The sequence below is a fragment of the Narcine bancroftii genome, chromosome 6 (assembly GCF_036971445.1).
Source record: "Narcine bancroftii isolate sNarBan1 chromosome 6, sNarBan1.hap1, whole genome shotgun sequence".
Taxonomy (NCBI): domain Eukaryota; kingdom Metazoa; phylum Chordata; class Chondrichthyes; order Torpediniformes; family Narcinidae; genus Narcine; species Narcine bancroftii.
Genome location: NC_091474.1, coordinates 130,957,668 through 130,974,775, shown reverse-complemented (window position 1 = coordinate 130,974,775; position 17,108 = coordinate 130,957,668). Strand labels below are relative to the sequence as shown.

Here is a 17,108-nt window from a genome sequence, read left to right as displayed (position 1 = left end):
GCATGAAGAAGTGCCAGAAAAACTTTAGCTGGGGGGCTTCTGCCCTGATCTAAATGCAGCTCCTGTCCAAAGGCTTGAGTGCCCCTGATCTATTTCATATCCCATCATTGTGGTGCATACTTGCAATATTGAAGCACCACTTCTTTTTTTGCACTCACTGCAATTGTGAATAGATATCTAACCATTCTTTTATATTTCTCATCTCTTTTTCTATCTTGGCATATTGTTGTTACATAATGTGTACTATTGTTGCTGGTGAACCTTTAAACCAGCAAGTAAGAATTTTGGTGCATTTGAACAGTGCACTTGTGTATAGGACAAAAATCACTAATCACTCATTACTTTTCATTATTTACATTATGCAAGAATAATGGTGCAGTTGGCAAATCATAATCATTCATTCTTTATTCTTTATTAATCATTCATTCTTTATTAAAGCAGTCCTCAAAAGAAGAGATGTAGTGAAGAAAACCTCCTGGTTCACAAAAGCCATGGAAAGAAAGCTTTAAAAGTTGCATCAGGAACCAGAAGTCCAAAGAGGTCTGTCCCATCCAAGATGTCTGCCTTTAGCACTGACAATCTCAAGGAATTTCATTGCTCAATGGCAAAATCTGTATTATTGAACATTTGTCACACTTAAGGAGTTACAATGTGACCAAAATAGACATTTAAGATTATTAAAATACCAGTCATGAGGAAAGCCTCAGTAGATGTTATTGGTTCTTTTGGGGGACCAGAGAAATGGGGGGGGGGGGGTGGGATGGTGGGGAAGGGGGAAAAAGAGATGACCTGCTGGATTTTGAATGGAATTCATGTCATTAATCTTGAGATGAAAGCATCAGATAAATTTAAAATATGGGAATTAGCAGTATAATAAAAAGTTGTGCAAACTGCAGCATTAATTACTGGAAAAGATGACTGGGGAAGGGAGGGTTCAAGAGACAATTAGATGCACCTTCGGGGAAGAGGAGGATTAAGACACAGCAGAGACAAATAAGCAATCTATCATCTGTAATGTTTTTTGTCCTTTTCCTCTTTCTGCTCCTGTTCTTATGACAGCACCTCAAGTATTTTGCTTTAACAGTTACAGAGGAGGTTCAAAATGATATGCAATTCCCACTTCTTCATGCCAAAGCAAACAAGAGAAGGAACAATTTGCACACTATGTAATTAAATGCAAGAAGTATATCCAGTGGGATTGTTGCAAATTGGAATAAATTAACAACCTTCTTGCAGTAGACTGCTCCAACAGTATACATTTTCCAAAGGACAAGGCTCGAATTATATACTCACTGAAGGGTGGAGTAGTCTGTCCAGTTAAATGGTGGTTGAGAAGGAAGTTAATTTTGAAACCATCTCCCCAAACCTTCTTTCACCATGACTGAGGCAATTAGCCAACGACTTCACACACAAGGTGCACACTGAATTAGGAGCACAGAAGGAATAGTAGTGTGAACAAATGATTATGTTATCGAGGAAATGCACAATTATTTTGTAAGGGGAGCCTGAATGATTTGAAGAGTATCTGAGGACAAGCCACTCAAATGCAGGAGAAGTCATTAACTCCTGGAGAGATCCTCATTGCTATTGATCTTGCTTCACATTTTGCACATTCCAGCAGTCATCATAGAGGGAAATCTGCCTCTAGCACCTGTGCATGGTGAACCTGACTTTTGCCACGTTTGACCAAGAAACAGGAGGAGGCCATATGACTTTTTTAAATCTGCTGGACATTTGATTATAACCATGGCTGATCACTCTAATGCAATGCCCTGCTCCAGATTTCACTACAAATCCCTTTCCTTCTGAGAAAAATATCCAATGCCTTATAGAGAGAGAGAGAGAGAGAGAGAGAGTAGAGAGGCACCCTGTATATCCAAGTTATTTGGCTTCATTTGCATTCTGTGCATAAAATTCCACAGGTTCACCACTGACTGGGGAAGAAATTTCTCTTTACCATAGTCTCAATTTGCACACTTCCAGACCTTAGTCTATTACCAATTGTTTTGGACTGCCGACTCTCAGGAACCTCTTTCTTGCATCTAATCTGTCCAGTCTTATTTGAACTGTCGGCTTCTCTGAGATCCCCTCTCAATGTTCTAAACCAGTGGTTTTCAAACTTTTTCTTTCCACTCACATACCATCTTGGGTAATCCCTTACTAATCATAGAGTACCTATGGCAATAAGGCCCTTTGAAGCTACCGTGTAAAATGGGGTTAACCAGACAATTTGCCATTTGCCCAGTTAGCACCCCACTCATGTGGCAGCTTGAAAGGGTCCAACCTTGTCAGCATGGTCCTAATCCATCTGGGTCCCTGACCTACTTCTCTACTCTGGAGGGTCATTAAGTTCATTCAAATCTGAACTTTCTATATTTCTGGGCATTGAGTGTGGGAATAACACTGTAGTAGTTCAGCCCTGACTGCTGAGGAGCAGACATGTAAAGGGACATGGCTTACGCCTGCTCCTATTTCTCATCTAATGTTGGAGAAGCTTGCTGCAGAGCATTGCACAGTAACAATCACCATTTGCTTCCATTCAGCCACCAGACCTTAGGTAGAGGTAAAACAGGATTCTGTTGACACCGGGGTTAAGTGAAAAAACACACAAATGCTGGAGAAACTCAGCAGGTTAAACAGTGCCTTTATGTAGCAAAGATGAAGAAACATCACCAACGTTTCAGGCTTGAGCCTTTCATCAAGGTGTGGGGAAACATGAGAGATGTCTGAACAAAAGGGGGGTGGTGAGGGTGGAAGATGATAGGTAGAGGGGGGACGACACTGCTGTGGGGAGAAGTCTAGGCTAGGTGGAGAGAGAAAGGAAGTAGGAACTGGAATGACTAGTTAAGGGGGGGGGGAGAAAGGCAAACTTGTTAGTGGAATGCAGTGAACTCTATGTTCATTCTCTGGGGTTGGAGGGTGCCCAAACGAAAAATCGTGTTGTTCCTCCAATTTGCAGTTGGTCAGGGTGGGGTAGTATGAAAGGCCATGGACAGACGTGAGCTTTAGAGTGTGACTCACACTTGAAATGGTTGGCTACTGGGAGCTCGCTTTTGTTGCGGGCGGAGAGGAGGTGCTGGCCGAAACGATCTCCTAATCTGCGACCTCCCTGTAGCCTAACATTTGAGATCAATGATCTTTCATCAGGGTGGTTGATTGGGCTCAGAATGGGAGAAACCGTTGTGAAAATTAAATGAAGTTCCAGGAATTGAAGAGAGGAACGAGTCCATAGATGAATGAATGTCCACACCACAGGGTTGTGGATTTGTTTTGAGGAGCAAAGTTTTGAATGACCTCGGTTTAACTGAGGGTGAATGACAGCAAATCAGCCAGGACAGCTAGAAAATCCTTGATTCCCAATTCTCAGTGACAGATGCATCTAAAACATCAAGTAAACATTTAGCAAAACTCTACATAATTTATAATGTGAAAGGCATTTCAGTAATGACATTGGAATTGCAGCCAGCATTTCACAATGCGCAGATTTGATTTGAAATATTTCACTCCGCTCTTTTAGTGCAGGCTTCAACCCATTTATTTCAAAGGGGTGAACACTTCTACTTGTCTGATTTTGATATGTAGCACACAGCAAGATATCCATGCCATTTGCTAAAATGTGGTCCTTTTGTTACCCTATCTGTATAGTGTAATTGTTTGCAGAACTTTGAAGGATGCATGTAAGGCCACATGCAAAGCTTGGCATTATTCTTTCTCCAGTGAAGGCTGAAATCTGGGAAAAGATAAATCTGATTAGTAATTGTGAACTTCATTCATAAAGGGCATAGAGGAAGTATTAGGTGCTAACTTCAGTTTTGTTCCAGTCAAAGTGTCCTGCTGAGTGCTTACAAAGAAAGATTTATTGTGTTGAAAGCAAAAGCTCAAGAGATTCTTATATTTGTATATTGGATATATTCTGCAATTTAGAACTTTGCAACTTGTCTGTAGTTCAGTGAGAAAACTCACTATCGCATTCATTGGTCAATTAAAAATGGTCAATAAATACAGCTTTGCCAATATGGTTGAAATTCAGAGCCCAAATAAGGGCTGAAGTTCTGATAGAGCAAAACTGCAATGTAGACTTTGTAGTAGATTGTAAAGTAGATTAAATGGGTTGAGTTCGAGAGGTGCAGGTTGATGAAACTGATAACTGTGCTTAAAATGCTCTGGTGCCATCGTGTCATGAAAATCCCAGCACATCAAAAATTATTGCTGCTATTCTCTCTTTGCACCCATGATGCCTATAAATGTGAGCCTGATGATCAATTTCCCAAGACACGTTTTCTTCATCTCCCTTAAGAAAAAGACAATTTAGCAGAGAGCTTCCCTAGTAGAAAGGGAAGCTTAAAGGATCATCAGTTATGTTATAACTGTTTCAGTCTTGTGGGAAGCAACTCCACTTGAGTGTCTTAAGATACAGATTAAACCCTGCAAATTTAATGGCAGTCAACTGGGCCAATCTTTCTGGTTGGCAAAGTGATGCAACCAGTAAATCTGGTGCCTCAGAGCCCTTGTGATTTAGTTTCAAACCTGGTCTTCAGTGCTGCCTATGTGGAACTTGCAGTTTTTACTATGACCTTGCTGTTTCTTCATTGGGTTTAGTTTCCTGTCACAACCCAGAAATAATGTCCCTTACACATTGACAAACTGCTAAATTGTCAGTTCAACAAACCTTTTTAAAATACCCTAACAGCCACTCACACTGGACCAATGTTAACCGGTTCTCTGCGCCCTTTCACATTCACCACCCGGCATCCCAGAGCAAAAGGGCGACTATCCTCTCACTAATTAGACCTGGAATACCCCATGTCCTGTTCACATTGAGCAAACCAGAATGCCAATTCAAAACTAATCAGCAATGATACAACCTCCCCAGGCGGTTCATCCCTGGAATGATTTGACACCTGTGTTCCTGCTCGTGAGCATTCACACTGGCATGTGAACTGGTAAATTGGTGGTTAATTACTGGGTTGAAGTACCAGTGGTGGTATTATTGTCAGATTAACAGACTGCTGTAATTTTCTTTGGTGGTTAATTGGTGGTTAATTACTGGGTTGAAGTACCACTGGTGGTATTATTGTCAGATTAACAGACTGCTGTAATTTTCTTTGGTGGTTCTTTGGCTTGGCTTCGCGGACGAAGATTTATGGAGGGGGTAAAAAGTCCACGTCAGCTGCAGGCTCGTTTGTGGCTGACAAGTCCGATGCGGGACAGGCAGACACGATTGCAGCGGTTGCAGGGGAAAATTGGTTGGTTGGGGTTGGGTGTTGGGTTTTTCCTCCTTTGCCTTTTGTCAGTGAGGTGGGCTCTGCGGTCTTCTTCAAAGGAGGTTGCTGCCCGCCAAACTGTGAGGCGCCAAGATGCACGGTTTGAGGCGTTATCAGCCCACTGGCGGTGGTCAATGTGGCAGGCACCAAGAGATTTCTTTAGGCAGTCCTTGTACCTTTTCTTTGGTGCACCTCTGTCACGGTGGCCAGTGGAGAGCTCGCCATATAACACGATCTTGGGAAGGCGATGGTCCTCCATTCTGGAGACGTGACCCATCCTACAGGGGAATCACGTTGCTCTCCATTGCAGGCAAAATCTTCGCTTGGATTCTACTAAATAGAATAATACCTAGTGTCGCCGAGAATATTCTCCCAGAATCACAGTGCGGCTTTCGCGCAAACAGAGGAACCACTGACATGGTCTTTGCCCTCAGACAGCTCCAAGAAAAGTGCAGAGAACAAAACAAAGGACTCTACATCACCTTTGTTGACCTCACCAAAGCCTTCGACACCGTGAGCAGGAAAGGGCTTTGGCAAATACTAGAGTACATCGGATGTCCCCCAAAGTTCCTCTTTGGTGGTTAATTGGTGGTTAATTACTGGGTTGAAGTACCACTGGTGGTATTATTGTCAGATTAACAGACTGCTGTAATTTTCTTCTTGGGAGTAGATAGTGATCAAATAAGTTAAGGAGGGATGTGGAGAAGAGTGCAAATTTGAAAGCATAAGGTGTTGCACTTTGGGGGTCAATTGCAGTGTTTCAAGTCGATGACTTTTTGTCAGCACTAGAACATAACAACATGAGAAATAAGATCGGGGTGGCCATCTGGCCCGATGATGCTGCTCATGGAAAATGAGAAATCAAAGATATTTTAAGTCACAGGGGTTGAGGGGAGAATGGAGGGAACATTCTGTCACAGGGTAGAAATTGAAGTTGTCCACATGGTCCACTGCTTTTTTTTTTCTGCTATCAGGATGAAACAGTCTTAATTGACCTGAAAAATTAAGACTGTTTTTCTCTCCACAGATGTTGCCTGTCTTGCTGACCAGCATTTACTTTTTTCATTTGAGGGTTCCAGCATCTGTAGTTTTGTTTTCCTTTTCATTCCACCTTGAATATTGATCAGGAACAAGGGTTCCCACTATCTCCAGGCTCCTTCTGAGAAATCAAAAAGAAAATGGAGGGACTTAGTGGATCAGCAACATCAGTAGAGAAAAATGGACAGTCAATGTTTTGAGATTAACTGGTCTCGAGAAAGGATCTCACCCTAAAACATTGATTGTCCATTTCTTTCCATGGATGCTACCTGATCGGCTGAGTCCCTCCAGCTTTCTAAAGTGAAAGGAGAATTTAATACAAGCATTCAAGTTGAAGAGTTTTAAGAGAGTTAATTTGGAGAATTTGTTTCCACATGCAAGAGGTACAATAACAAAAAAAAACTCACATACTTGGCAAAAGAAGCAGAGCTGCTGAGTCCTTCCAGCTTTCTCATAGTCTTTTTTTAAACCTGAAAAGGCAGCGTAAGCAGATTCAATAGTAACACATGAAAGGTAGTTGGAAAAACGGTTGAAGCGAGCTGCACTATTGTAAGAAATTTAGTTAATGAACAGCTCTTCCAGAGACCAGACACAGGGAAGGTTGGAGTCAGCCAAAGCAGCCTTGTCCCTTTGGGTGATTCAGTGCTTGGACTATTAATGCAGGCAGGGACTGTTGGTGAAAGATGCTCTATTCCCACGTGTTCACAGAAACCAATCAGAAAAGCATTGGTTTGTATTACTACTAATCTTAATATTTCTGCTTTCTTGCAGCTTTCCCAGGATCAATTCAAATCTCCTGAGTGCTACAGCAACACCAGGGACTATGCATGGCGATGATGCCACCCCTTTGTTGCTTTCAGTGCCGTCAACCTCATTTCTCCCCAGAGCGGCCATGAGGATCTCCAACTGCCAAGAAGATACGTGCCAGAATGGGGGCACATGCCGTGATACCTGGTTGCCCAGTGGTGCTGCATTCCTACAGTGTGATTGCCCTCTGCATTTTGCTGGAGACTTCTGTGAAAACGGTACCCTTTTATTATTAATAAACTGCTCTATAATATGACTGAGGTGAAAAGTAAGACATTTAAGAGCCAGAGATTTTCTTTTTCATTCCATTTTTACACTGGTAGGTGGGAAGGCTTTCAAACCAGTCCAATGTTTTAAACAGATATTTAAAATGAAATCAGTTAGTTTCTGCTGCACCAAAGGTAATTTCCGTATATCCCACATAAGCAAAAGATTACAGATAAATAAAAATCTACTGAAGGAACACTGCGGATCACGCAACACCGGCGGGAGAAAAAGAATCATTGATGTTTTAGGCCGAAGCGATTTACCAAGACTAGTTAAATGTAGTAGACAACACTGCAGAAGCTGGAATCTGGGGCAAAAACAAACCTGGAGAAACTTAGCAGATCATACAGCATCCAGGAAGGGAAATGAGCAGTCAATATTTTGGGTCAAAACCTGCTTCAAGACTAAGAAAGGAGAAGGAGTAAAGGCGGTGTTAAAGAGGAATGATGGTCTAGGGAGGGATGGAGGATGATGGATAAATGGAGGCAAGTAGAATGGAATTGGGAGAGGCAGGAAATTGAAAGGTTGAAGAAGACAAAGGTAGGGGTTGGGGGGGTGGATAATAGGCAGAGAGATCCAAGAGTGAGGAGGAAAGAAGGAAGGAGGAGACAGCTCCTTCAGGAAGGAGATTGGTGGAACCGTTGAAGAGGGCGACAATGACGATGAGAGATTATTGTTAAATATAAATGCACTAAAATTATTCCCAACTAGGTACGTAAGATGCACCAACTATAATAGTAAACATTACCGTAAAATGCAAAGACAGAAAAAGAGATAATAAACATAAAAGGTTTGTAAATAAATGTTGAGAGTTGCAGAGCATGCAGGAAAAGAAAAAATATATTTTGGTGGTGCCAGTCCACTTTATGGTTAGGATCAGGGTAGTATGGGGAGGTTCAAGAACCTGATAGCTATTGGACCTAGAGGTGCTGAACTTCAGGATTATGTATCTTCTGCCTGAAGATAACAGGTTGTGATGAGCACCATTGTTGATGATGGGTGCCTTCGATGGCTGTGAGGCCAGTATCTGTGATGGTCTTGGCAAGGTTAGCCACTTTCAACAGCACTTGAAAAAGATAGAATAAATATAAAAGGATTGTGATGCAACTAGTCAATACACTTTCCACATCTGGAGAAATTTATTTGAGTATTCCACAACATGCCATGTCTTCTTAGAAAGTAGAAGCACTGGTGTACCTTGCTCTGATGTGCGGCTCCAGAAGAGGTTCTCCAACATGGGGACTCCACAGGTACTTGAAAAGTACTAACCCTCTCCATCATGATCCTGTTAATGAAAATGTTCCATTAAAGGATGATGATAAGATGGGAACAGTGGAGCAGTGTATGCATGGTGGATAGATGAAGAACATGGGGAAGGGAAAAGGAACTGGATAGCGGAGGGCTGGAGGTAGGAGCTTAGAAAGGAGTATGTGTGAGAACCTGGGTGAAGGAGAAAGAGACCAAGGGAAGAATGGGTCACTTGAAATTGGAGAATTCCTCTCGCACGACCCCTTCTTTCTGGACACAGCCCCCTCCCCCAGTGGCCTGGTCTGCCAAATGCCCCAGCAGTTTGTTTTTGTCCCAGGCCATATCAGACTGAGTTCATGGTTTATCCAGGATTGGACTCTGAGGATTAGAAAATTGGGGTTATGACCATTAATGATCATATCCGTCACTGCAGACAGACATAATTTTACCTGGAAGTTGGACTCATCTGCTAGCTTTATTGTTATACATGTGCCAAAAGGCCATCTTGTTAATCCTTCAACAAGGCCGCAAACAATGCCAATAAAAGACTTGGAGATTTGACCAGGCAGTTCCTGGTACTATGCGGCTTATGCTTTTTTTAGTGTCATTCATATTTAATGTTATTTCGTATTTCATGGGAACAGGCATGCAGCCCATCAAGATGATATCAGCTCACTGAGCCATTCCATCACTTTTCTCCCAGGACCTATTCTCTCTCAAGTGGCCATCAATTCCCGTTGATTCTCCTTCCACCTCTTCTACAAATGATAATTTACAGTTAAGCCAATTAAGCTAGCAACCAACACGCCTTTGCAAGATGTGAGGAAGTCGGAACATCTAGGGAGAACAGACAGGATCAGAGGGAGAATGTGCAGGCTGCACACAGGCAGCATCAATGGTCAGGATAGAACATAATCCCAGTGAAGCAGCTGTGCTAATTGCAATGCCACTATGCTTCTGATTCACACATGATGTTATTATCAATGCATGAATCTCGACTCATCCGACAGAATCAGGAGCACTTGTATGCAACCCCATTTTATAACTCCCTGTAAAACAATGCAAATCCTAGCAAGGCATTTCTTTTGAACACACACAAATGCTGGAGGAACTCAGCGGGTCTTGCAGCATCCAGAGGAAGTCATGTTTCAGGGTGAGCCCTTCAAGGTATGAGTAAAAAGCAGGCAGAGGCCTGAATTAAAAAGCTGGGGAGAAGGAAAGAAAGACCAGGGGAAGAATGAGCCCAACATGCAAAAAGACTTGTATAGGGCAGGAAGGGAAAGAATTGATCAGGGGAGGGATTGGATCTGTGAATCCAGATCTAGAGGGAAAAAGAAAGAGTGAGAGTGGGGGGGCATTTGTGTGCTGCTGTCTGCATGTTCTTCCCTGAGTTTACAAGGCTGTTGCACACGTGAAATGATTGCTGGGTCTCACAGTGCTCATTTCAGATGCTTAAAATTATACACAGCATAGGTGAGTATTGAGGTTGCCCTGAATAATGAGCACATTTCTTGGTGTGGCTTAGGGGCCATTCACAACAGAAGAAAGATCTTAGTAAGGGGAGATACCGAGGCACGTGTGACATCCATTCCTTCTGGTTTCCCCAATTTTGGGAAAAAAAATTTGTGAGCGGGTGATTTGCTCCCATTTGGGCATCTGTACTAAACAAGTGTACATCAATTGCATGAAATAGCTGTGAAATCTAATTTCTAAGATTTTGTTTTAAATGTAGGCAATGTACTGTTGGCTATCAATTGGATTATATTTATTTTTGGTGCATATATATCATGTTAATAATCATTTGGGACTCCAGCCACAATTCCATTTTGAAATGCTGCTGTGGTAGTTTACACATTGAAACATGCATCAAAACAGGATCAGCATAATTCCTAATGGGACTTCACCCAATATTGCACAACTGCCAATACTGAACTGAGCAGCATTGGAGATGGCACATTCCCTGTACTAACCACAAAACAGCAACACATACAGTAGTTGCTATAGAAAAAAAAGAGACTGCCAGAAGATGGCGAGACTCCCATATTCACTCAGAAGGAACAAACTAGTCCTGGTGTTATGAGCCCAAAGGACCCCAAAACCCAGCAGCAATAGATATTCACCATGACAAGTAGTTACTTAAAAAAAGTTGTTTTTAATTATCTTTAAACATGAAAACAGAATCACACTTTAACTTATCACTATTGACTTAACTAACCCAACTTAACCCCCTTCTAATTCTAAGCGCACGTGTATGTAATGTGGGTGTAAATTTAATAAAAGTTCTTTGATTCTCAGTCCAGTCTCATTTCTCATTCCTTCAAGTTCACTGGTTGCAGGCAATTCTTATTTTGTGCACAGAGTTTAACATGGATAAAGTTCACCAGGCTTTGGGGTTTGAAAGGTAAATGGTTATCGTTCAGGAAGGTTCTTGTAGGTTTGCAGAGAGAGATGTGTTGTTCCAGGATTTCCACAACGGAGGTCCCACCATTAGTCACCTCAGTGACTCGCTGATGAAACTTGCCCCATCAGGGTTCTCCAGATGATCACCTCTTTCTTTCAGGCTATCACAGAGTTCCTTTCTGTTCTATTTATTCCAAGAGAAACATCAGACAGATAGCACTTCCACCCATCCACCACTCTGGAGCTTCTGTTTCAGTTCCAACAAGCTTCTCCTGGCTTGTTACAGCTGTGTGTGTCTCTCTCTCCATCTGAGATTCAACACTGCCAGCAGCATCTCCTTCTCTTCTCTCTCACTTGCAAAACCCCGACCTTCTCCAGCAAATGATAGGAGTTAGTCTTCTCGTCCATCTGTTGTCCTAGGTAAACAGGAACCCAGGAATGACCTTTCTGTGCACTCTGTCAAAACCCTAGCAAAGAGAAATCAATAGATAGTGTGCCTACTGCATGTTGCTTTAAAGACAACACACCATTCATTCATGACGTCATTTCAATTAGCACTTAATTATGAAATCTTCCAAAGGCATTCTCCAGAGTTTCTGTAAATGCGCTGAATATGAAATCTCCAGTATTTCAAATAAGATCTGTTTTAAAGTGTGTGCATGTAACCTACTCTAATTTTACCAATTTATCTCCCAAAAACATTCCCAAATATTCCATCACACTGGTCAACTTGATATATTTCAGGTGGAACGTCCTTCATAAGAAGATGCTGGCAGAATGTAAGTGACGAATCCCCTCACAATGGAGCAGCAAAGATAGGTCAGGGTGACCTGCACACCACTTTTTCTAACTCCTATCTCCTGCAATTTTTCGACACGTTTCAAATCTATGAAGAATGTTTTTTAAATATTTTTGTCATATCATGAAAGTTTATCATTTCTTTCTTCCTTGTTTTCACTCTCACACTTCTTTTGTTTCCTTAATTCCTTTCTATTTTCTTTTCTCATCACTTTCTCTCCTCTCCAAAAGTGTTTGACAATAAAAAGGGAGTGCATAGAGGAGATAGGCCCACTGAGTACAAAAATGGAACTTGCATTGGTTGATGGTGGCAGTGTAATGATACAAAATGAGTGCGCTGTCTAGTAAAGAAGGAAATGGTTGAGCTGTCAGAGCATTAGTATATTGGCTAATTTTAAAGTTGGTATGTCACCAGGATCTGATGGGATGCAGGGGTTTTGAAGAAACCGCAGAGGAAATTGTATATCAATGAGACCATCATCTTTCAAAGTTCTTTGGATAGGGCAATGGTGCCAGAGGATGGGAGAGTGACAAACATTATTCCCTTGCTCCAAAAATTGAGTTGGCATAAGCCTCGCTGCAAAAGGGAGTTAGATTAACATGGTGGGAAAGATTTTAAATGATCATTGATGAAGGACAGGAGATAATCCAGCATGACATTTCTTTCAGGATAAATCATATCAAATCTGAATATCAAATGTATGTAAGGAGTTTGAACGCTCTTCTCGTAACTGCATGGGTTTCCTCCAGGCATTCTAGTTTCCTATCAATGTTCAAAATCGTACCAGGGTATAGATCATTTGGGTGGGTTTGGGCAGCACGGTTTCATGTGCAGAAAGGACCTGTTACAGTGTGTGATGATACATCACTAGCCTACTGCAGGGGGCAACCTGTGTACCTGTAGGAAGAGCACTGGAGGACAAGACAACACCTGGCCGTCTGCCAATCAGCCAACCTGAATTGACCAAGCCCCACACAGTCAGCTTCCAATCATCCGCCAGGATGCAAGCCACATCCGGCCCCTCGAGGTCAGTTGCACGGAGTCAGCACAGCTAACCACAGCCAACTGCAGCAGGGACTTCGTGGAATAAAGGCTGTTGGTCAGTCTTCAAGTTTTGTGTCTACTTTCTGTACAACAGCACACCACAATTTATTTCACTTAAAATTTAAGCTGCTATGGAGAAGCTCCTAAGCGGCAGGAGCCTCGAAGTCAACCCACGTCACTCGGAAGCGCAAGCACGCTTCGAAATCTGGAGGCACACGGTCGAAGCAATCCTCGAGGCACACACTGATGTCCTAGATTCCGACAGGAAAGAGCTCGTCCTGCTCTGCTCCAAGTTGGGTCCCTGAGCCTTCCAGGCCTTCAAGGACTGCACTGAGTACTCTGAGACGATGAACACCCTGGAAACTGTGTATAACCCCCCATCGAACATGGTCCACCAAATACCTTCTAAGTCCCACCACCCTGCGTGAATCCCACCACCCTGCGTGAGTCCCACCACCCTGCGTGAGTCCCACCACCCTGCGTGAGTCCCACCACCCTGCATAAGCTCGCCCAACCATGCATGGCAGACCCTGGGGTGACCAAAAAGGAGGTCAAAAGATTGATCAGGGACACCTGTGTCCGAGGTCTGCGCTGGAGGGCCATCAGGCAGAAGCTGCTGAGGACAATATCTATTCCCTGGCTAAAACTGCAGAGGTAACCCAAGCTCTGGAGGCAGCAGTCCTACACACCAATGTCTTCAACTCCAGACTCCCCCAGGTCTCCTCATGGACAGCACAGACTGCAGCTGTGGTTCAAAACCAGCTGGTGAATGAGAGCATCACTGCCGCGGGTGCCCCACATCCTTGTAAGTACTGTGGGTCCTGACGTGAATCTGATCGATGGTCACGATGAAACTGCCTGGCCAGGAATCACTTCTGCTCAAAATGCAGCAAGAAAAGCTACTATGCCACTGGCACAGACAGACAATGGCATGACATCACTTCCTCTGGCACAACCAAAGAGAAAGACCAGCCATGCTGCCGACACGCACCCCTACGCAGCGTCACCATCTCGTGACGGGTGGGCGGAGGCACCGTAGCCACCTGCGTCCTCCCAGGCCTACACCACGCACACTACTGACCTCACTTGCACAGACATCGACAATGACGCTGCGGTCAACACGGGCGCTGACCATGCCAGCCTCCCGATGCACCTTACACTTGCGGACACTGCCGATCGCCACCCACTGCACCCCACATCTACGGAGAGCGACCCCGGCCAACACTCACCTCTCTCAATGCACCCCTTGCCTGCAGAAGATGACACCGGCCACAACTTACCTCCACTGTCAAGGAACTGTGACCCGGACCCTGAAATGGATGTGCGGCCACCACACTTACCAGAGTCATCCCTCATGGTCTTGGGTGCTCCATGATGGATGTTGAGATCAGCGGGTAGGTAACAAAGTGCCTATTCGACAGTGGCAGCACCGAGAGTTTCATTCACCCACTCTCTATCACCTTCACCACCCAGGACCGAACCATTAACACCCTTGGGTGCTGCTCTGCCAATCTGACTGTGGTGGGGGAGACATACACCGGTTTCAGACTCCTGGTCATGCCCAAACTCTGCGCCCCAATCCACCTGAGCTTAGACTTTCAATGTTACCTGCAGAGATTCATCCTCGCCTTCGAGGGGTCCCTACCCCCACTCACGCTCCACAGCATGCTGTCCAACCAGCAGCCTCTCCACACTGCGCATGGCCCCTCCCACCCTTTTCTCACACCTCACACCAGACTGCAAGCCGAAAGTCACTAGAAGTAGGCGCAATTGCTCAGCGGATAGGGTCTTTTTCATGGCAGAGGTGCAGTGGCTTCTGGTGTCATTGAGCCCAGCAACAGCCCATGGAGAGGCCAAGTCCTGGTGGTCAAGGGGGGCAGCAAGCCGAGGATGGTCATAGATTACAGTCAGACCATCAACCGGTACACCCAGCTGGATGCCTACCCCTTACCAAGGATAGCCAACATGGTCAACGACATGCCAGGTCTTCTCCACGATTGACCTGAAGTCGGGCTATTACCAACACCCCATCCACCCGTGGGACAAGCCTTACACTGCCTTTGAAGCGGACGGGCGCCTCTACCAGTTCTACTGAGTTCCAGTTGGAGTCACAAACGGGGTCTCCATCTTACAGCGGGAGATGGATTGCATGGTAGACCGGTACAAATTAAAGGCGACCTTCCTGTACCTGGATAATGTCACCATCTTCAGCCACGACCAGCAGGATGACAATGCTAACCTGGAGAGACTTCTCCAGACGGCTGAGGAGCTGAACCTCACTTACCATAAAGAGAAGTGCGTGTTCAGCACCATCTACCTTGAACCATCTGGGGTACATCGTGGCACATGGTGTCATCGGCCTGGATCCAGAATGGATATGCCCATTAATTGAGCTACCCCTCCCACTCACGCTCAAGGCCCTCTGCAGGTGACTTGGCCTTTCCTCTTATTACTCGCAGTGGGTTCCCCACTTCTCAGACAAGGGCCACCCACTGGCCCAGGCCACCATCTTTCCCCTCCCACCTGAGGCGCAGGCAACTTTAGAGTGCAACAGGCAGGACATTACAGACACCATGATGCATTCCGTGGATGAGGTCTCCCCCTTCCAGGTGGAGAGCGATGCCTCCAATGTGCCCTCACCTCTACCCTTAACCAGAAGGGGCACCCTGTCACCTTCTCCAGAACCCTCCACCGTTCCGAGCTAGGGCACTCCTCCATTGAAAAGGAGGCCCGGGCAACAATGGAAGCGGTCCATCACTGGTGCCACTACCTGGCTGGCAGGAGATTCACCCTCCTTACCTACCAGTGTGCAGTGGTGTTCATGTTTAGCACCTCCCATAAGGCAAGGTCAAGAACGATAAGATTTTGCACTGGAGAGTCAAGCTAGCAATGTACAGCTACGACATCCAGTATTAACCAGGGAAGTTTAATTACTCCCCCGATGACCTCTTCCGGACCTGCACGTCACGCCGCAACGACCAGCTACAGGCACTGCATGAGTCCCTCTGCCACTGGGCCTCGCTTGCCTATATCATTTTATCAAGTCCGGAAACCTCCCGTACACCGTCAGAGACATCATGACCATGATTGAGGCGTGCCAGGAATGTGCGGGATACAAGCCCCACTTCTTCGGCCCACACCAGACCCAAATTGTAACTGCCAGACAGCCCTTCGAACACGTCAGCATAGACTTCAATGGCCCCCTGCCTTCCACAAATCAGAAAGTCTATTTCATCACGGTCATAGATGAATACTCCCGTTTCCCCTTCGTTATCCCATGCCCAGACACCTCCAAGGCCATAGTCATCAGTGCGCTGATGCAAATTTTCACCATGTTCAGCTATCTTGTGTTCATCCACAGTGACCAAGGGTCCATCTTCATGAGTGAGGAGCTGCGCCAGTACCTGACAGCAAGGGGCATTGCAACTAGTTGCATGACTAATTACAACCCGAGAGGTAATGGGCAGGTAAAGCACGAAAACGGGGTAATCTGAAAGACAGTCCTCCTGGCCCTCAAGTTCAAGGGCTGGTCCGTAGAGTACTGGCAGGACGACCTCTCTGAGGCATTCCATGTCATTGGGTCGTTCCTGTACGTGACTACCAATGAGACCCCTCACGAACGGCTGTTTTTGTTCCCCAGGAAATCGGTGACTAGAATCTCACTCCCAGCATGGCTCGTGTCCCCAGGACCGGTGCTCCTGCATAGACACGTGGGCCCACAAGGCTGACCGCCTGGTTGAGCAGGTGTTCCTCCTACACCAACCACAACTATGCCTATGTTAGGTACCCCAGCGGTAGGGAGGAACACTGTCTCAACCAGGGACCTGGCACCAGCAGGAGCACCCACTGCAGCACAACAGCCTCCATTGCCCCAGGACCACACCGGCCTGACGCATCTTCCCTGTGGGCCACCCAGGACCAGGATGGCCTGCCGTGCCTTCCCTACCCCAGGCACCCCAAACACACTCAAACCATGGGAGATAACCCCGCTCCCCCACCCATCCAACGCCTCACACATGCTCCATCTCCAGCCACCCCAGCTCCCCCACTGCTCTGCACCACGCCAGCCACTCCCCGATTAGCCCCTGCTTACCCTTGCTGACCCTTGACCAGGAGCCAACCCTGTGATGGTCACAGAGTCTCTGACAGCCGCCAGACCATCTAAATATGTACATATGTTTGGGGCTTGCGGAACATTGGATGTAACCTCCTCCCACCCCAGGACAATTTTAAAGAAGGGA

At 45.3% G+C, this 17,108-nt stretch overlaps 1 protein-coding gene across 1 annotated transcript in view; it reads left to right on the top strand.

Moving 5' to 3' along the window:
- eys (eyes shut homolog) overlaps positions 1–17,108 on the top strand; it is a 986,043-nt gene that overhangs the window by 645,818 nt on the left and 323,117 nt on the right. The window contains exons 24-26 of the mRNA XM_069886108.1: positions 439–540; positions 7,074–7,327; positions 11,769–11,803. Coding sequence (XP_069742209.1) covers positions 439–540; positions 7,074–7,327; positions 11,769–11,803 — 391 coding nt within the window. The remainder of the gene's footprint in view (positions 1–438; positions 541–7,073; positions 7,328–11,768; positions 11,804–17,108) is intronic.